At 41.1% G+C, this 17,704-nt stretch overlaps 1 protein-coding gene across 1 annotated transcript; it reads right to left on the reverse strand.

Annotated features, from left to right (window-relative positions):
• Positions 1 to 4,764: 4,764 nt before the first annotated feature.
• LOC122700867 (olfactory receptor-like protein OLF4) lies at positions 4,765 to 5,715 on the reverse strand. Its single transcript, XM_043913898.1, has one exon. It carries the CDS (start codon positions 5,713 to 5,715, stop codon positions 4,765 to 4,767), a length of 951 nt encoding a protein of 316 aa, XP_043769833.1.
• Positions 5,716 to 17,704: the final 11,989 nt, after the last annotated feature.

Consider the following 17,704-nt stretch of genomic DNA (forward strand, 5'->3'; position numbering starts at 1 on the left):
CTTGTATACATACATAAAATAACCAAGTGGCAAAGAGCAAACATGATGAAAAAACTTTTAGTCTTTGAAAGAATACAATCAAAAGCAAGAATCCTGCCAAATTCATGATGCAAAAGCAAAAGCATTGAACAGACAATTTTCAATTAACTTTCTTATTAATATATAAATATATTCAGCCTCACTGGTAATGAAATAAATGCAAAGTAAGCTGATTAGCATATCCATTTTTACATAATAAATGCTCTTTAATGCATATTAGGAGAGAGGAGATACTGTGAAAGGTATGTCTCATGAACTACTTTTGTAGGGAAATGTTTGCCAGTATTCCTTTGTCTGGATCCCTCTCATTGTAGTCACATAGGATCCATCTTAAAAAATAAAAGTCCTTACATGTCTGTACAACCCTCCACAGCTAATGCTCAGTATCTCTACTTCAGTTAATAGCAAAAATCCTTGGACTTTGCTTCTACTTTTACTGGAAGCTTTACACCTCCAACTCACTCTCATAATTGAGCCTTTATGTCCATCATTTAATGGCTAACACTGACTTTTGCACTTCTCAGTCGCTCATTCATATCTGACTCTTTCCAAGCCCAAGGACTGTAGCCTGCCAGTCTCCTCTGTCCATGGGATTCTCAAGGCAAGAATACTGGAGTCGGTTGCCATTTCCTTCTCCAGGGAATCCTCCTGACTCAGGGATCCAACCCTATCTCCTCATTGAAGGCAGGTTCTTTATCACTGTGCCACCAGGAATTCAATATTTGCATTTCTTTTTGCATTATAAATTAAAACATTAATTAATCAAGTAAAGAAACAACCCCAGTGATCTTGGTTATGAGTTAGTCCAGACTGGCTCAGGTGAACTCAGGTAAATGTTCTTGCCTCCATTCCATTTGACCTTCTCCTGCAGTATTTCCTGGACTCTTGGCCTCACCTGGGTGGAGTCTCTGAGAGGAAGTTTGCAACATAGATGTCCCAGGTGCTCTTGGATGACTGACGATGGAGACAGAAGCTCTGTTTCCAGACAAGACAATGGGATGGAGTCAAGCATTGGTCTTCTAGTCGAATTATGAGTCTGCAAGCAACAGCTCTGTCCTGTCTATCCCAAGGTTGCTCAGGCTGAGGGATGCAGCAGAGGAGATATTTACAGCTCCCCATGTCTGCTCATTAGGTACAATTCCCTCCTGTTAGCACCATCTCTAATAATTGATATCCCTGTGGGACACTGGTCTGGACAGATAAGAAAACTTTCTTTTCGTTTTCTGTTTCTAGGTGACAATGTCAGATGGATATAGAATTTATTACTTCTCTCCATGATCTTTCCTGTCCTGGGGGAGTAAAACTTAAGGTCCTATCCCAATCCCCAGTCCACATTTTCTCCAGAGTCTAAGATTGAGGTTTCTGTCTTGACTAGGTCTGTGATCAAAGCATTTACTCCTGGTGGGTCCCAGCCCCTAATATCTCTAGAAAATTACTATTCTCACCTTCAAGCAGTGGGATAAATTTGTTCTTTTAATGTAAAACCTTGGGCAGTACACTGCTTGAATTCATTACAGTTTTGTCAAAAATGTTAGGAATTTTGCACTTAAAGCAAGAGTTAAGACCTGTCAGTTCCTCATTAGAAAATGTTTTTAATTATAAGAAACACATAGATCTTAGCTCCTTTTGGAGTTTCTACAGCTTAATTTTTAGAAAACTCCATTCTTTGTGGTAAGTGTAAAGTGCTAGCCACTCAGTTGTGTCTGACTCTTGTGACCCCATGGACTGTAGCCCGCCAGGCTCCTCTGTCCATGGAATTCTCCAGGCAAGAATACTGGAGTGGGCTGCCATTTCCTCCTTTAGGGGATCTTCCCAACCCAGGGATTGAACCTGGGTCTCCTGCATCGGCAGGTGGATTCTTTACCATCTGAGCCTCCAGGGAAGGATGGTACTTCTATGAACTCCATTTTCCATTGCAGAAATGGGCTTCATAGGGATTAGTGATCTGCCAGTTATAATCTGAGTAAGGTACGAGACCTTTTCTGGAATTCTCCAGTTGTTCCCAGCTTTCAAACGCTGGGACAGTGGTTCTCAGTCAGAGATACTTTTACCCTGGGTGATATTTGGTCATGTCTGAAGGGGTGCTGCTAAACAGCCATACAATAATGCCCAATCAGCACCCAACCCAAATAATGATCCTGCCCAAAAGGAAAACAGTGAGAAAATGATTAAACCTAACCTAGACCAGCACTTTCCCACATCACTGTTCATACCAGCCACCCAGATGCAGGTTCAAAAGCAGCTTCTGATCAGCAGATCTTGCCTGGTGGTGTTGATGATACAGGTACTGGATTTTGACCATTGTTGAGTAAACGAGGCTGTGGTTATGTTTTAGAGTCTTCTACAGAGTTTTACATGTTCTCTATTGCAAATTATCTTTGGATGAAATTTTGAAGAAATGCATGCACATTCATTCCAGAGGCTGTGAAAACCTGTGTCCAATTTGTGTGTCCCATTCATGGATCACAGCCTCATCGTGGCAAGGAGGCTTGTGTAACTCAGTGAAGCCATGAGCCATGCCATGCAGGGCCACCCAAGACAGGCAGTTCATAGTAGAGAGTTCTGACAAAACATGGTCCACTGGAAGAATGGCAACCCACTTCAGTATTCTTGCCACAAGAACCCCATGAACAGTATGAAAAGGGTAAAAGGGCCCTTGAATCACCCCAAATAATGCACTTCTGGGAAAGCTGGTGTGGTAGGCAGAATAAGGGCTTCCAAAAGATGTCTATGTTCATATCCCTATAATCTTTGAATATGTTATTTTACATAGCAGGGATGTTTAAATTAAGGTAGTTAGTTGAATAAAGTTCCTAATAAGTCACTTTAAGACAATTAGCCATGATTATTAATCAATGATCCTCTGAACATGGATGAGAGAGGTAGAGGAATTGAACTCATAGAGATATTTGAAAATCTTAAGCTGTTAACTTTGGTGATGTGGCAATAGTCAAGGAATGCAAGTATTCTCTAGGAATTAGAATAGGACAAGAAACAGATTCTTCCCTGGAGCCTCCGGGAGTAATCTGTTGCAGGAAGGGGAACACTCCAGGGCCTGAGACTGGGCTCTTGTCTAACACTCGGAAGTAAATTGTCTGAGGAGACATGCATTCTGACAAAGCATGAGACTTTATTCCTTTGATATGCACCTCAGCTATCTGGGGTTCCCTGGTGGCTCAGATGGTAAAGAATCTAGCTGCAATGAGGGATACCTGAGTTTGATCCCTGGGTTGGGATTATCCCCTGGAGAATGGGCTGGCTACCCACTCCAGTATTCTTGCCTGGACAATTCATGGACATAGGAGTCTGGTGGGCTACAGTGCATGGGGTCTCAAAGAGACACAACTGAGTGACTGACACTTTCACTTTCATTCTGTGTTTTTCACATCCTGAGCTTCCTTGGGGCTCACCATAGGAAGTGGCAGCAGTTTGATGGCTGCTAGAGGGCAGAAGGAGAAAGGGATGACAGAGGATAAGATGGTTGGATGGCATCACTGACTCAATGGACAAGGGTTTGGGTGGACTCCAGGAGTTGGTGATGGACAGGGAGGCCTGGTGTGCTGCAGTTCATGGGGTTGCAAAGAGTCAGACACGACTGAGCGACTGAACTGAACTGAGATGGCAGATAATCTTTCCTTCCTGAGTTCCCCCAGGGCTCACCGGCTCACCAGCTCACCTTCTGTGGTGGCTGAAATTGCTGATTATTGACATCTGTTGTTTACTGATATGGCAGGAAATATTCCATTCCTCAGTTCCTCCTCTTGGTCTGGAATTTGACTAATATTTGGAAGATATTTCCTCACTAATTTTTGTCCTTAACTTGGGATTTCTAGTTTTCTTTAATTTACAAAAAATCTTTTGACGTTCAGACTATCTGCCCCTTGTTGCAAAACTGCTGCATGGTCTGGTTCCTACCTCCATCTCCTTGGAGCTGTCTGCTCAGGTTACTTGAGATGCTGTTTTCAGTCAACAATGTAATGATCTGATATATTTATGTAATCTAAAATAGTTACCATGACAAATTTAGCTAACATTACCTGAAAAAAATTACCATTTTTTTTTCTTGTGGTGGAATATTGAAGAATTACTCTCTTAGCAACTTTCAAAGATATAATAGAGAATCATTAGTTGTTGTCACCATGCTCTCTTAGCTCCTCAAGACATCTTCATTTTTAACTGGAAGCTTGTACCTTTTGATCAACATCTCTCCAAAAGCCTCGGTTCCTGGAAACCACTATTCTACTCTCTATTTGCATAATTTTGGCTTTTCAAAAAGATTCCACATATACATGACCTATGCAGTAAGAAATGGCAACCCACTCCAGTACAGAGGAGGCTGGTGGGCTACAGTCTGTGGGACAGCAGACTCAGACACAGCTGAGAGACTGAGTATGCCTGCATGCATGACATAATAATATATTTGTATCAAGGAATATAGCTAATCACATGATAATGGAAATTCCCCAAATTGTTTAGATCCAATGTTGAGAATAAATTTGAGAGAGTGGGAAAACCATAACACAGAAAGACTCTTGAAAATGAGAGAGATCACAAATCTTAATTAAGTGAGTGAAATTAAGTTATATGGAGGAGTTCAAAGAAATTTAACTTCTAGGAAATAAATAAAAGGAGCATGTCCTACTTCTTCAATCTAATGAAAGAATCTGAAAAAAGATCTGCAATTTCTGGCTCTGGGTTTTGAACCCTTCAATCAGGTGGACTTATTCAGCTGAAGACAAATGGCCTTTTTATAGCTGCCTTTCTGAAGAATGCTTGCAGAACCCTCTTTATGTCTTTGTTCCTCAGACTGTAGATGAAGGGGTTCAGCATGGGTGTGACCACAGTGTACATCACAGAGGCAATTTCACTTGAGTGTGAGCTCTGGGTAGCAGCAGAGCTCATATACACTCCTAAGCTCGTACAATAAAATAAGAAGACCACAGAGAGGTGAGACACACAGGTGGAAGAGGCTTTAAGCTTTCCCTGAGCTGATGAGATTCCACATATGGAGGAAACTATCTTAGAGTAAGAGTAACATATCCCAGACAGGGGAGCACCAGCCAGCAGCCCAGCTGCAAAATACATCACCATGTCATTAAGAAAGTTGTCAGAACAGGCAAGTTGGACCATCTGGTTGAGTTCACAGAAATAGTGAGGGATTTCCAGCTCTCCACAGAAGGACAGTCTCAACACCATTAAGGTCTGTAACAAGGAATGAAAGACAGTGATGGCCCAGCTAACCAGAAGCAGAATTCCACAGATTTGGGGGTTCATGATGACTGTGTAGTGCAGGGGGTGGCAGATGGCCACATACCGATCATAGGCCATCACAGTCAGGAGGAAGTCATCCAACCCTGTGAACAGTATGAAAAAAAACATCTGGGTGATGCAGCCTTCGTAGGTGATAACTTTGCTCTGTGTCTGGATGTTCCACAGCATCTTTGGGATGGTAGTGGAGGTGAGGCAGATGTCTACAAAGGACAGGTTGGAGAGGAAGAAGTACATGGGGGTGTGGAGGTGGGGGTCTGAGACAGCCAGGATGATGAGGAGGTTTCCAAACACATTGATCAGGTACATGCAGAGGAAAAGGCCAGATATGAAGGACTGCAGTTCTGGTTCCTCTGAGAATCCCAGAAGAAGAAATTCTGAAATTCCTGTGATGTTCGTTGGTGCCATGTGGTGGAAGTGACTACAAGTAAAGGGAAAAAAGGTGACTAATTTTCGTGCAAGTGGACATTACTCACATTGTTGAAATGCTACCTTATGTATTTTGCAATTAGGAAGTTAATGTCAATATTCTCTTCATGCAATGAGTACAGTGTTTTGGTAATCAAAAGCTCCTGAAATCCAGTCATGGTGAATCAATATAGCAAATAAAAATATATGTAGCATGTCATATGGTGACACATACTATGAATAAAATGAAAGCAAAAGAAAGAGTAAAGAAAGGATGCTATTTTTATGGGTCTTCAGGTAAGACCGCAAATAAGGTGACATTTGAACAGAGACCTCATGGAAGAAAGAGCAGGAGCCATGAACTTATCAGGAGAAATGTGTGCCTGGCAGGGAGAGCAGCCAGTGCAAAGGCCCTGGGGAAGGTGCTTGTTTAAGATGTTCTAGTTGAAAAAAGGAAACCAGTGTGGTGAGGGAAGTGAGAAGGAGGGAAAGTGAGGAGAGAAGGTGTCAGAGGATGTTGAGGAGCAAGGGGGTCTCCTTGCTGCTGCTGAGACTGCAAGTTGCAAGGAGTCCCTCCTCCATATTACATTTCTGTAGCACTTTATGAAATTGTTGCAAAGGTGGCCTGTATTTTTTTTGGGAGGGGGCTCTGTTGGGTCTCCATTGCAGTGTGCAGTCTTCTCTATTTGCAGTGCATGGGTTCTCTAGTTGTGGTGAATGGGTTTATTTGCCCTGTGGCTTGTGGGATCTTAGTTCCCAGACCAGAGATTGAACCCGCATCCCCTGCATTGGGAGGTGGATTCTTAACCCTTGAATCACCAGGGAAGTCCTAGCCTATATGTTTAAATGAATCTCTTCTTTAGTACCTTTCGCTGATTGAGTTCTGGCCTCTATCTGTGAGAATCACTTTGGAATATGTGAGCTCAGTACCCCTGCTCTGAAGACTTCTCACCCTTCACAAGGCAAGAAAGCAAAAGACACACAGTAAGACCCTGGCTTCCTAGGTTGTGTTATTTCCATGAATTTTTCACCCTTAACAATCACAAATGATTTAGAGTTAGATACAACTCAAGTTGATCAGATCAGATTATGTACAAATGACATTCAGAAATTCCACTTTGTATTTTTCCCAGGTATCAATGAAACTTGGTGTTTAATTTTGGTATGACCATTTTATGTCATGTATTAAAGACATATAGTTTTTTTTCAGTGTACAACTATATTATATATCTGTATTGTATTTTTAAATCTGGATGTATACATATAGGGGGCTTCCCTGATAGCTCAGTTGGTAAAGAATCCGCTCACAATGCAGGAGACCTGGGTTTGATCTCCGGTTTGGGAGAATCTCCTGGAGAAGGGAAAGGCTACCCACTATTCTGGCCTGGAGAATTCCATGGACTATATAGAGTTGGACATGACTGAGCATACATATATGCCTGCAAGGAGATCAAAGCAGTCAATCCTAAAGGAAATCAACCCTGAATATTCATTGTTAGGACTGATACTGAAGCTGATGCTCCAAAAATTTGGCCACCTGATGCGAAGAGTTGACTCATTGGAAAAGACCCTGATGCTGGGAAAGACTGAAAGAAAAGGAGATGGTGGTAGCAAAGAATAAGATGGTTAGATGGCATCACCGATTCAATGGACATGGATCTGAGCAAACTCCGAGAGACAGTGAAGGACAGGGGAGCCTGGTGTGCTGCAGTTCATGGGGTCACAAGGATTCAGACACGACTTAGCAACTAAACAATAGCAACAACAATATATAATTCTACATGTGAGAGAAAAAGAGAGAGAAATAGAGAATGGAAATGAACGAATACAGATCTAATAAACTCAAATGGTCCTTGAGAGACTGTGCTAAGAAAATTTCTTTGGTTCTTATAACATTTCACGTGCTATTATATTCCCTTGATGCCCAGCAGAAGTTATTAAAAAGAAAAAATAAATTTATCCTGAGTAGCAATAACTTATGGTCTAAAATACTTATAGGTTACATGACCCAAGAGAAAAATGAGCAAAGGGAACAAATAGCACTTCACAAAAGGATACTTACAAAGCACAATGGATAGGAATTGAACATTGGCCATTTTTAATATCAGGTAGCAAAACTTATTTTTCCTGTTCTTATTTCATTTTCTTTTGACTAAATATTTTTATATGAAAACAAAGAAGCAAGCCTTTTTCTCCCTTTTCATATGTGACATCTTGTTTTTTTGTTGTAGTGGTTGCTGTTTTTGGATTTTAATCTTTTTTTTTTGATGAGTCCTAAGAGTGCACTCTAGCCCTAGTTCTGATCTTTGCCCAAAGGATCAAAGGTCCATACACATAAAACCTGGATACACCATGATAGTTTCAACCTTTTCACTAACTTTCTTCATATTAGTCATCTGGGGACATTGTATTATACACTTATTTCCTTCATTGCACTCTGTCTTCCCAATTATAATGCTTGATCCATACATGTAGGGACTTCAGCTGTTTTATTCATCTTTGTATTTTAACTGAGTATGTAAATACATGTGCACTTGTATAAAAATGAACTTCCATAAATGAAAAGTTAGGAAATAAAAAGAATAACAAAGAGAATGAAACCAAGTTAAATAGCGTGGTTTCAAAACTGTGGTAAACAGAATTGGATGGAGCACTGAAAACTAATTGAAGAAGAAATGTAATAGCAAAAATTTATGTTATAAATATGGATTAATTAAATTGGCAATGATCAAAATATAAAATAATATGGTATATAATGTTCCTAGAGTAATCTGGCATGTAGCATATGCTCAGTTACTATTTGTTGAATAAATCAAGACTTAGGTCTCCTTATATATGGACATTTATTATATGTCAAGGTTGTATTTCAATTTACTTGGAAAGACTGAAATGTTCCTAAAGCTGGCATAAATATCTATCTTGTAAAAAATGGTTTCTAGCCTACTTCAAACATCTTACAAATATTAGAGAGATTACATCCTCAGTGTAAGAATAGCCAGCACATTTTAGATGAACACTTTGACATGTAAATATATAATATCAATGGGGGGGGGAATCACCTTAAATAATGCAAAAGACTCAGAAACAAGACAATAGACCTGTATAACTAAATAAAATTAAAAAAAAAATTAAAGCCAAATATATGCCTCACAAATCAACTGATAAACAATCATTTTAAAGAATTATTTGGAAGGCTTGTATCTGTAGAAAAATGGGCATATAATATGTGTTGTTGTTCAGTTGCTAATATGTGTACATAATAATAATAATCATTGTTTTTGTTGTTTAGTCACTAAATCATGTCCAATTCTTTTGTGACCCCATGGACTATAGCCTGCCAAGCTCCTCTGTCCATGGGATTTTTCAGGCAAGAATACTGGAGTGGGTTGCCATTTCCTTCTCCAGGGAATTTATCTTCTCGACCCAGGGATGGACCCACGTCTCCTGCACTGGCAGGCGAATTCAAACTTACCACTGAGGCACCACAGAAGCCCACACATAATAATAATAAGCAAATCAAAAAGGTGGCCAAATATATAAATCTTTGCTCTAGCTCAGTATGTAGTTTAAGAAAGCAACAAGAAATCTCTTTCCTACCATGGGCCTGGGAAAAATCTTGAAGACTGGTCAAATCTGAGCTGAGAACTTCTGGACTAGTAGCAAAGGAGACCCTGATTTTTCTGGCAGAAATGGGAAGTGTTATAATGTTTTAGGAAAAATCTGAAGACAGCCATAAACCTTCAAAATACAGATATACTTTAACTCAGAGTCCTCCAGTGTGGGCACCATTGACATTCTGAGCCAGATCACTGTTTGTGGTGGCATCTGCCCTGCGCATTGAAGGATATTTAGCGCATCCCTGACCTACAGAGCCTTCCATGTGTGACAGACGAGGATCCCTGGGGGATGAAACCACCCACGATTAGAATCAGAGTTTAACCTTCACTATCTCAATGTATTGTGTAGCTTTGGTATAATAGCAACTTAGTGATAAAGGATATGAAAGTGAAAGTGAGAGTTGCTCAGTCGTGTCTGACTCTTTGCAACCCCATGGACTATACTGTCCGAGGAATTCTCCTGGCCAGAATACTGGAGTGGGTAGCCTATCCCTTCTGCAGGGGATCTTCCCGACCCAGGAATTGAACCCGGGTCTCCTACGTTGCAGGCAGATTCTTCACCAGCCGAGCTACCAGGGAAGCTCAAAGGATATGGAAGACCATTGAAGTGTCAGTAGTTCAGGCACACCCTGACCTGCTGGACAGCCATAAAAATAATGAATTCATCGTCATACTTGTGATTTGAGGCATGTCTGTGAGAAATTATTGAGTAAGAAGGAAAATTGAAAAAAAAGGCAAATGGGATAAAAGGCAAGAACAATGACTGCACTGGTGGTGAAATGATAAGACTCCACCTGCCCATGCAGGAAACATGGGGTCAATCTCTGGTCTGGGAAGATCCCCTGGAGGAGGAAATGGCAACTCACTCCAGTATTCTTGCTTGGGAAATCCCATGGACAGAGCAGCCTGGTGGGCTACAGTCCCAGGGGTCACAGACAGTCGGACATGATTTAACAATGAAACAACATCGTAACGACTAATAAACATCTCCAGTTCTTTGTTTGAAAGATTGCACTCAAAGATAGGAATCCTATTCTGATCCTATTATAGAAAACAAATGGCTTACACACATCATTTGAGATAGAGAAAGTGAATGGCTGACAAATCCACACACATATTCACCCTCGGAGGTAATGAAACGATTGCAAGGTAAACTTATTAGCACTTCCCTGGCAGCTCAGTGGTCAAGAAGCTGCCTCCCACTGCAGGAGACACTGGTTCAGTCCCTGGTCTGGAAGATCCCCTGGAGGAGGAAATGGCAACCCATTCTAGTATTCTTATCTGGGAAATCCCATGGACAGAGAAACCTGTAGGCTACAGTCCACAGGGCACGAAGAGTTGGACTTAAGGTATCGACTAAACGACAACAAGCTCGTCCGCACACCCCTCTTTACATGTGATTTTTTTTTTTTCACAGAAGATACTCTGAAGTGTATATATCTGGCAAAGACTGTTACGAGGATGTATTCACAAGCATTCTTTGGTGTGCATATCTACTTATTTATTTTTGGTGGTGCTAAGTCTTTGTTGCTATGTGGTTTTTCTCTAGTTGCGGTGCATGGGTTTCTCTTTGCGGGGGCCTCTCTTATTGCAGAGCACGGGCTCTCGGGTGTGAGGACCTCCTAGTTGTGGTTCCCGGGCTCTAGAGCACAGACTCAGTAGTTGTGGTGCACAGGCTTAGCTGCTCCAAGGCAAGTGGGATCTTACTGACCAGGGATCGAACCCATGTCCCCTGCACTAGAAGGCAGATTCTTCACCACTGAGCTCAGAGGGAAGCCCAGGGTGTCTTTCTCATGAATATTGAAACATGGTCAAGTATGCTCCATCAAAAAAATTAGAAAGAAATGCCCTAATTATATTTTATATCCTTACATCACTAATATATTAATTTTCTACTCAAACTATTAATAAGATACTTGGACATAAGTTCTACTTTTACTGGAAGCACTTTATGCCTCGTGTGTGTTCAGTTGCTCAGTCGTGTCCAACTCTTGACTGTAACTCGCCAGTCCATGGGATTTTTCAGGCAAGAATATTGGAGTGGGTTTCCATACTCTCCTCCAGGGGATCTTCCTGATCCAGGAATCAAACTTGCATCTCCTATGGCTCCTGCCCTGGCAGATAGATTCTTTACCATTGAGCCACCTGGGAAGCCCCTTATGCCTCTCATCTTTCTTCTAATTGGGCTTCCATTTATATAATTTACTTGGTATCACTGAACATTGCTTTACTGAGTTCAATGTTCAGTTTTCTTTTTAGCATTATAAAAATGCATTGATATATCTTAATCATGCAAGCAAACAACCACAGTGTACTCTGTGCTCTGATCCTGGCTGAGTTGGTTCTCTGGTGGACTCAGGTAAACATTCTTGGATTCATTGTCTGTAACCTTCTTCTGCAGTGTCTTCTGGACTCTTGAACTCACCTACATAGAAATTCTGAGAGGAAGGTCTCTGTGCAGAAGTCTGATTCTCTTCCTGGATGGCTGATGATGGAGACTGAAGCTCTGTCCCCACACAAGGTAGCACGAAGAGGTCAAGCATTGGTCCTTTATTCAGATTTAGGACTTCAAAAGCAACAACTAAGTCTTGTCCATTCCCAGGTTGTACAAGCTCAGGGATGCAGTAGAGGTGGTTATTTCAGCTCTCTGTGTCTGCTCATTAGGTACATTTCCCTCTTGTTACAGTGATCTGTAAACACCTGAATTCCCTGGGGGACTTCATCTGGACAGAAAGTATTTTTTTTCCCCCTCATAATTCTCTGTTTCTAGGATACCAGTTATAAGCCAGATGAATTCAGTTATTAATCCTTTTCCATCATCTCTCTTCCTTTCCAGAAGCCTAAACTCCTAGCACCTCATCTTATCTCTGAATTTAAAATTTTTTCCGACTAGTTAGATTGAGGCAACTATCTAGAATAGATCCCTTGGGTCGATAAAGCATTGACTTGCGATGGCTACACAGCCCATGGAACCCTGTGAAACCTGTTATTCTCCACTTGTAAGAGGGACAACATCATTCCATTAATGGAAAGCATTGGTCGGTGCACTGTTTGGCTTCCTGAGGCTCACTGAAACCATTAGGTATTTCATACTTGGGGCCTTTCCTTAGTGGCTCAGTTGGTAAAAAATCTGCCTGCAATGCAGGAGATCACCTGCAATACAGGAGACAGGAATTCAATCCCTGGAATTGTTGCAGGAAGGGGGACCCCTTCCAGGGCCCAAAACTGGGCTCTTGCCTAACACTCAGAAATGAATTGTCCGAGGAGACACATGTGCTGACAAAGCAAGAGATTTCACTGGGAAAGGGCGCCTGGGTGGAGAGCAGGAGGGTCAGGGAACCCAGGAGAACAGCTCTGTTGCATGGCTTGCAGTCTCGGGTTTTATGGTGATGGGATTAGTTTCCGGGTTGTCCTTAGCCCATCATTCTGACTCAGAGTCCTTCCTGGTGGTGCACGCCTTGTTCAGCCAAGATGGATGCCAGAGAGAAGGATTCTGGGAGGTGGTCGGACATGTGGTGTCTCCTTTCGACCTTTCCCGAACTCTTCCAGTTGGTGGAGGCTTATTAGTTCCATGTTTCTTACCAGGACCTCCTGTCATAAAACAACTCATGCAGATGGTTACTATGGTGCCTGGCCAGGGTGAAAGGTTTCAATCAGTGTGCTTCCCCTAACAGAATCAGGAAGATGCCCTGGAAAATGAACTGGCTACCCACTCCAGTATTCTTGCCTGGGAAATCCCATGGACAGAGGAGCCTGGTGGGCTACAGTCCATGGGGTCACAAGGTTCGGACACAATTTCATGCTTATATCTGAAGCTGAGAACTATCATTTTGCTCCTCATGAAAGGTTGTTGCTGACCCATGAAAAGACACCGGGATTCTTGGCCTCCAGAGGAGAAGAATTCAATCTGGGGCCAGAGACGAGGCTGAATCGCTCAGAGCTTTTGTGTAATAAAGTTTTATTAAAGTATAAAGGAGATAGAGAAAGCTTCTGACATAGACATCAGAAAGGGGCAGAAAGAGTACCGCCCTGCTAGTCTTCAGCTGGATGTTATATAGTCACTAGCAGTCTGTTAGTGAAAAGAAAGGAATGTCTTAAAACTCAGAATGGCACCAGGCCCCTCATCCATAAGATGCATTTTGGGATAATCTTGGCACCAGACGATTCATCCCGGGCCATAAAACAATTGACTTGAATCTTGTAGAAGGGCAGATTACCATACAAATAGTTTCATTTATATAGATTAGGGGAACAATATCTGAGTATAACATAATGTTTTGTCAAGTAGGTTCTGAGCCATTAGGCGAACCGACTTGAAGACAGAGTCTGGGGTAAATGCATAGTATATTAGCATATCTTAAGATGAACATTTTTATAAGAAAAATGCATTGATTAACTCAAGGTTTGGGAATAGTTAACTTAAGGTGAAACCAGGTGTCATTATGGCAACACAGTATTTTAAGAGAAACCTCCTTTTAAATTTGTATAGAGAAAGAAAAAAATATCACTAGTCTGTTTCCTCCTGCCGCTTAAGAGAGATAAAAATGTCTTACACTCGCAGCCTATTTCCTCCGTTTGGAGATCCCTGGCCTTCCTGCCTGTTACCCTCTCACTCATTGTAAAAGGTTTATGTTATGAGATATATATTTTAATGTCCCATTAATGTACCATAGCCTACCTTTGCACATAATAAGGATGATCTGATTTAGTTTTTAGAGAAGTTCCTTCTATGAGGTAGTACTATTGTAACTCCATCCTTCCTTTCAGGAATGAGGCTTAGAGGAATTTACTGTTCTGCTGAAACTGATGAACTGGTTTTGGGATGCAGTCTTGATTTGGGTTCTCTCAGGATGCTTCCAGTTTTCAAAAGTTGGATTGTGATTTCCAACCAGGGATGGTTTTGCTCCTGGTTACTTGGTAATTGAAAGAGAAATATGCTGCAAAACACCCACAGTAAACAAGATAGCATTCAATACCATCATCCTGCCCTAAATGTTAACAGAAATGTGTGTATGTGCCCCGTGGTTTCAGTCTTGTCTGACTCTTTGTGACCCCATGAACTGTAGCCTGCTGGGCTTCTCTGTCCATGGCATTGTCCAGGCTAGGATATTGCGGTGGGTTGCCACAGAATTGGAGAAAAACCCTTTACCCCAGCATTTCTCTCACCTCCTTGTGCATACAAGCCCCCAGGAATTCTAATTCAAGTGCAAATTCTGATTGAACAGGCCCTTAGTGGGCCCTGAGACCCTGCATTTCTAACAAGCTACTGGGCTGTGTGATGATGCAGGTCTGAGTAGGAGGGTCACACTTTCAGTAACAAAACACTGGTTCTGTGTTAAATTCAGGTGTAGGTACTTGAATTTATACGTGACTGAGGGACTGAACATACACACACACACACGTGTGTGTGTGTGTGCATGTATGAGTGTGTTCATCGCTCAGTTATGTCTTCGTGTCTGACTCTTTGAGACCTCAGGGACTGCAGCCTGTCAGGGTCCTCAGTCCATGGAATTCTCCAGGCAAGAATACTGAGTGGGTTGCCATTCCCTTCTCCAGGGGATTTTCCCAACCCAGGAGTCGAACCCATATCTCCCCACTTCAGGCAGATTTCTTTACCATCTGAGCCACCAGGGAAGCCATATATATGTATATATATCTGAAAAAGGCATTGTAGTAGGCAGAATATGGGTCTCAAAACAATGTTCACATCCTAATCTCCCAAACGTTTTGAATATGTCAGCTTACATAAAGGGGAATAAAACTAATAGAGAAAATATATTTGCTAATAATTGATCCTAAAATTTGAAGATTAGCTTGGATTACCCAGGTTGGTATAAGATATACTTATGGTCTTCTAGATGTGAAGGTCAGGGGAAGAACTGAAGTCAGAGAGACATTTGAAGATGCTCTACTACTGGTTTTGAAGATGAGGAAGGACATGAATCCAGGAATACAGGTGCCCCTAGAAAGTGATCTAGGGAGGCAATGTATTCTTCCCTGGAGCATCCAGACAGACCCCAGTTCTCACAGACATCTTGTGTTTAGTCCAATGAAATAAACCTTGACTTGTGATCCTTAGAACTTTAATTTTTAAGGCACAGTGTATTAATTTGTTAGAGCAGAAGTAAGAATGCAATATATATCATTTATCCAATTAAATATGGTTTGAGGTTACTGAGTTTAAACTTCTCTATTCAGTCATTTAGTTTCCCCTGGATAAAGATATTTTGTATCAAAACCCCAGTTTAATAGGAGAAGACAATTAAGTCAGTTTGGAGATATTTGCCCCATTTAGTTGGTGCATCAAAATTTCTATTCCATAAATATAAATGTTCTGATTTTGAGGCCTTAGTTGAGAAAAGTAATTTATATGAAGAGTAGGGTCACAATTTTTACCTTTAGTTTTTGTTCTAAATTTCTACATTCCTTAAATTTCATGTTAATAGAACCATTCATTATTTTCATTTCTTTATCCTCCAACTTTTTATAAAATATTTTTTCAACATAATAAATAAGATTATAAATGACTCTGCAAGCATATACACATATGTGTGTCAATGTGTTTATTTGGGAGAAAAATATACAAATAATGTACACACATGTCTTATACTTGAATTTTTTTAGCTATACAGTTATTTAAATAGATTTAATTTTTTCTCACAACATCCCTCAGAAGCTATATTTATTAGTCCACATCACCTACAGAAGTAAAGAAACAAAGGGGATTGCATTGGAGGCTTCCCTGAAGGCTTAGTGGTAAAGAATCTGCCTGCAATGCAGGAGATGCAGAGGTGAGAGCTGGATCCCTGTGTCAGGAAGACCCCCTGGATGGCAGCCCCCTCTGGTATTCTTGCCTGGAGAATCCCCATGGACAGAGGAGCCTGGCGGGCTACAATCATGGGGTCGAAAAGAGTCAGACGCGACTGAGCACGCATATGCATACACGTAACAAAGTAGTGGAATTATTATATTTCTTCCCAAGAGGTATAGAAATGGAACCAGGCAGCATACACTTAATGTTTTAATGACTTTTGAGTGAGTAAAGTTTGTTCTGTGTAACTCTGCTTTAATAACATTTATTACAATTTAAAAATTGTAGTGTGTATGTTAAGGTAGAACCTGGGGCACAGGTAGCTGAATCAGATCTCATGATGGTGGGAGATACCTCCTCTGCATGGGATAAAGAAAAGTTTCTTAAGTGGATTAATGTAGTGGAATTAAATTAAGGCAATTCATAATTATTAAACTCATTTTCTCTGCAAGCTCTTTAGCCTCAGCTCAGCTAAGTTGTGCCTGACTCTTTGTGACCGCATGAACTGTAGCCCACCAGGCTCCTCCGTCCATGGGATTTCCCAGGCAAGAGTCCTGGAGTGGGTTGCCATTTCCTGCTCCATGGGATCTGTTACCAAAGTCTTGGCTCCCTGCCCACTGATGCCAAGTAGACATACGGAGACAGTTTGGAGGAAATAGAAAAGAGTAGTTTTATTATTTTTGCCAGGTGAAAGGGAAACCCATCAGGCCTGTGTCTCAAGAATTGTGCCCTCCTCTCTAGGCAACAGAGAGAGGTTTTATATCCTTATGAAGGTATTGCATATTTTTCTCTTAAAGTTTCAAATGGCTACAGCTGACATCAGACAACTCAGCAGTCGAGTGTGGCATCCCTGGAGTTATTGGTCCAATGACTTTCTTTCTGAAATGCAGAATGCTACAAGAGAGTGTAGGGGAGAAGAATGCCAGGTACAGAGTATAATCTACATGGAGTCAGAGAGTAATTAACTTTTTTGAAACTTTGTGAAGGACAAGTCTAGCAAGTGGTTTTTTAGTCATAACAGCTAAAGAATAACCAAGATTGTTTAATTCTTGCAGGCCTGTTTAGCTGGTAAGTGCCAAAGTCTATCCATTCATTTCTGTTTTTGCTGCAACAGATTTATCCCACCCAAGAATAGAACCTATGTCGCCTGCGTTGAGAAGTGGATTCTTTACCACTGGACCACCTGGGAAGCCCATATCAAAAGAGTAAAATGACATAAATTGGTTTAAGTCAGAAGAGCAGTACAACCACACACAACATCATGGATGAGCCTTAGAAACACAAGGTAGAGGTTCGAGTCTGACTATAGGCTCATGAGAAGTCTGCAGAGCTCAGTGCAACTTTCTACTGGACCACCTTATTTGATAATAAAGATACTACATTAAACAATTTTATTTTAGGAAATTTGTATGCAACAATAGCTAACTGATATAATAATTTAATCAGACAGAACTGAGGGCAGTTGTAATAATCTGATTCTACTTGCTCCGGGCATTTGTTTTGATATTTGAAAGTAACATTCACAATTACTTTGTTATTCAAGTTTAGTTCATGTAAGGGT

The sequence above is a fragment of the Cervus elaphus genome, chromosome 9, assembly GCF_910594005.1.
Source record: "Cervus elaphus chromosome 9, mCerEla1.1, whole genome shotgun sequence".
NCBI classification, from domain to species: domain Eukaryota; kingdom Metazoa; phylum Chordata; class Mammalia; order Artiodactyla; family Cervidae; genus Cervus; species Cervus elaphus.

Coding starts and splice junctions, on each gene's coding strand:
- LOC122700867 (XM_043913898.1), bottom strand. CDS start 5,715: ATGGCACCAACGAACATCACAGGAATTTCAGAATTTCTTCTTCTGGGA.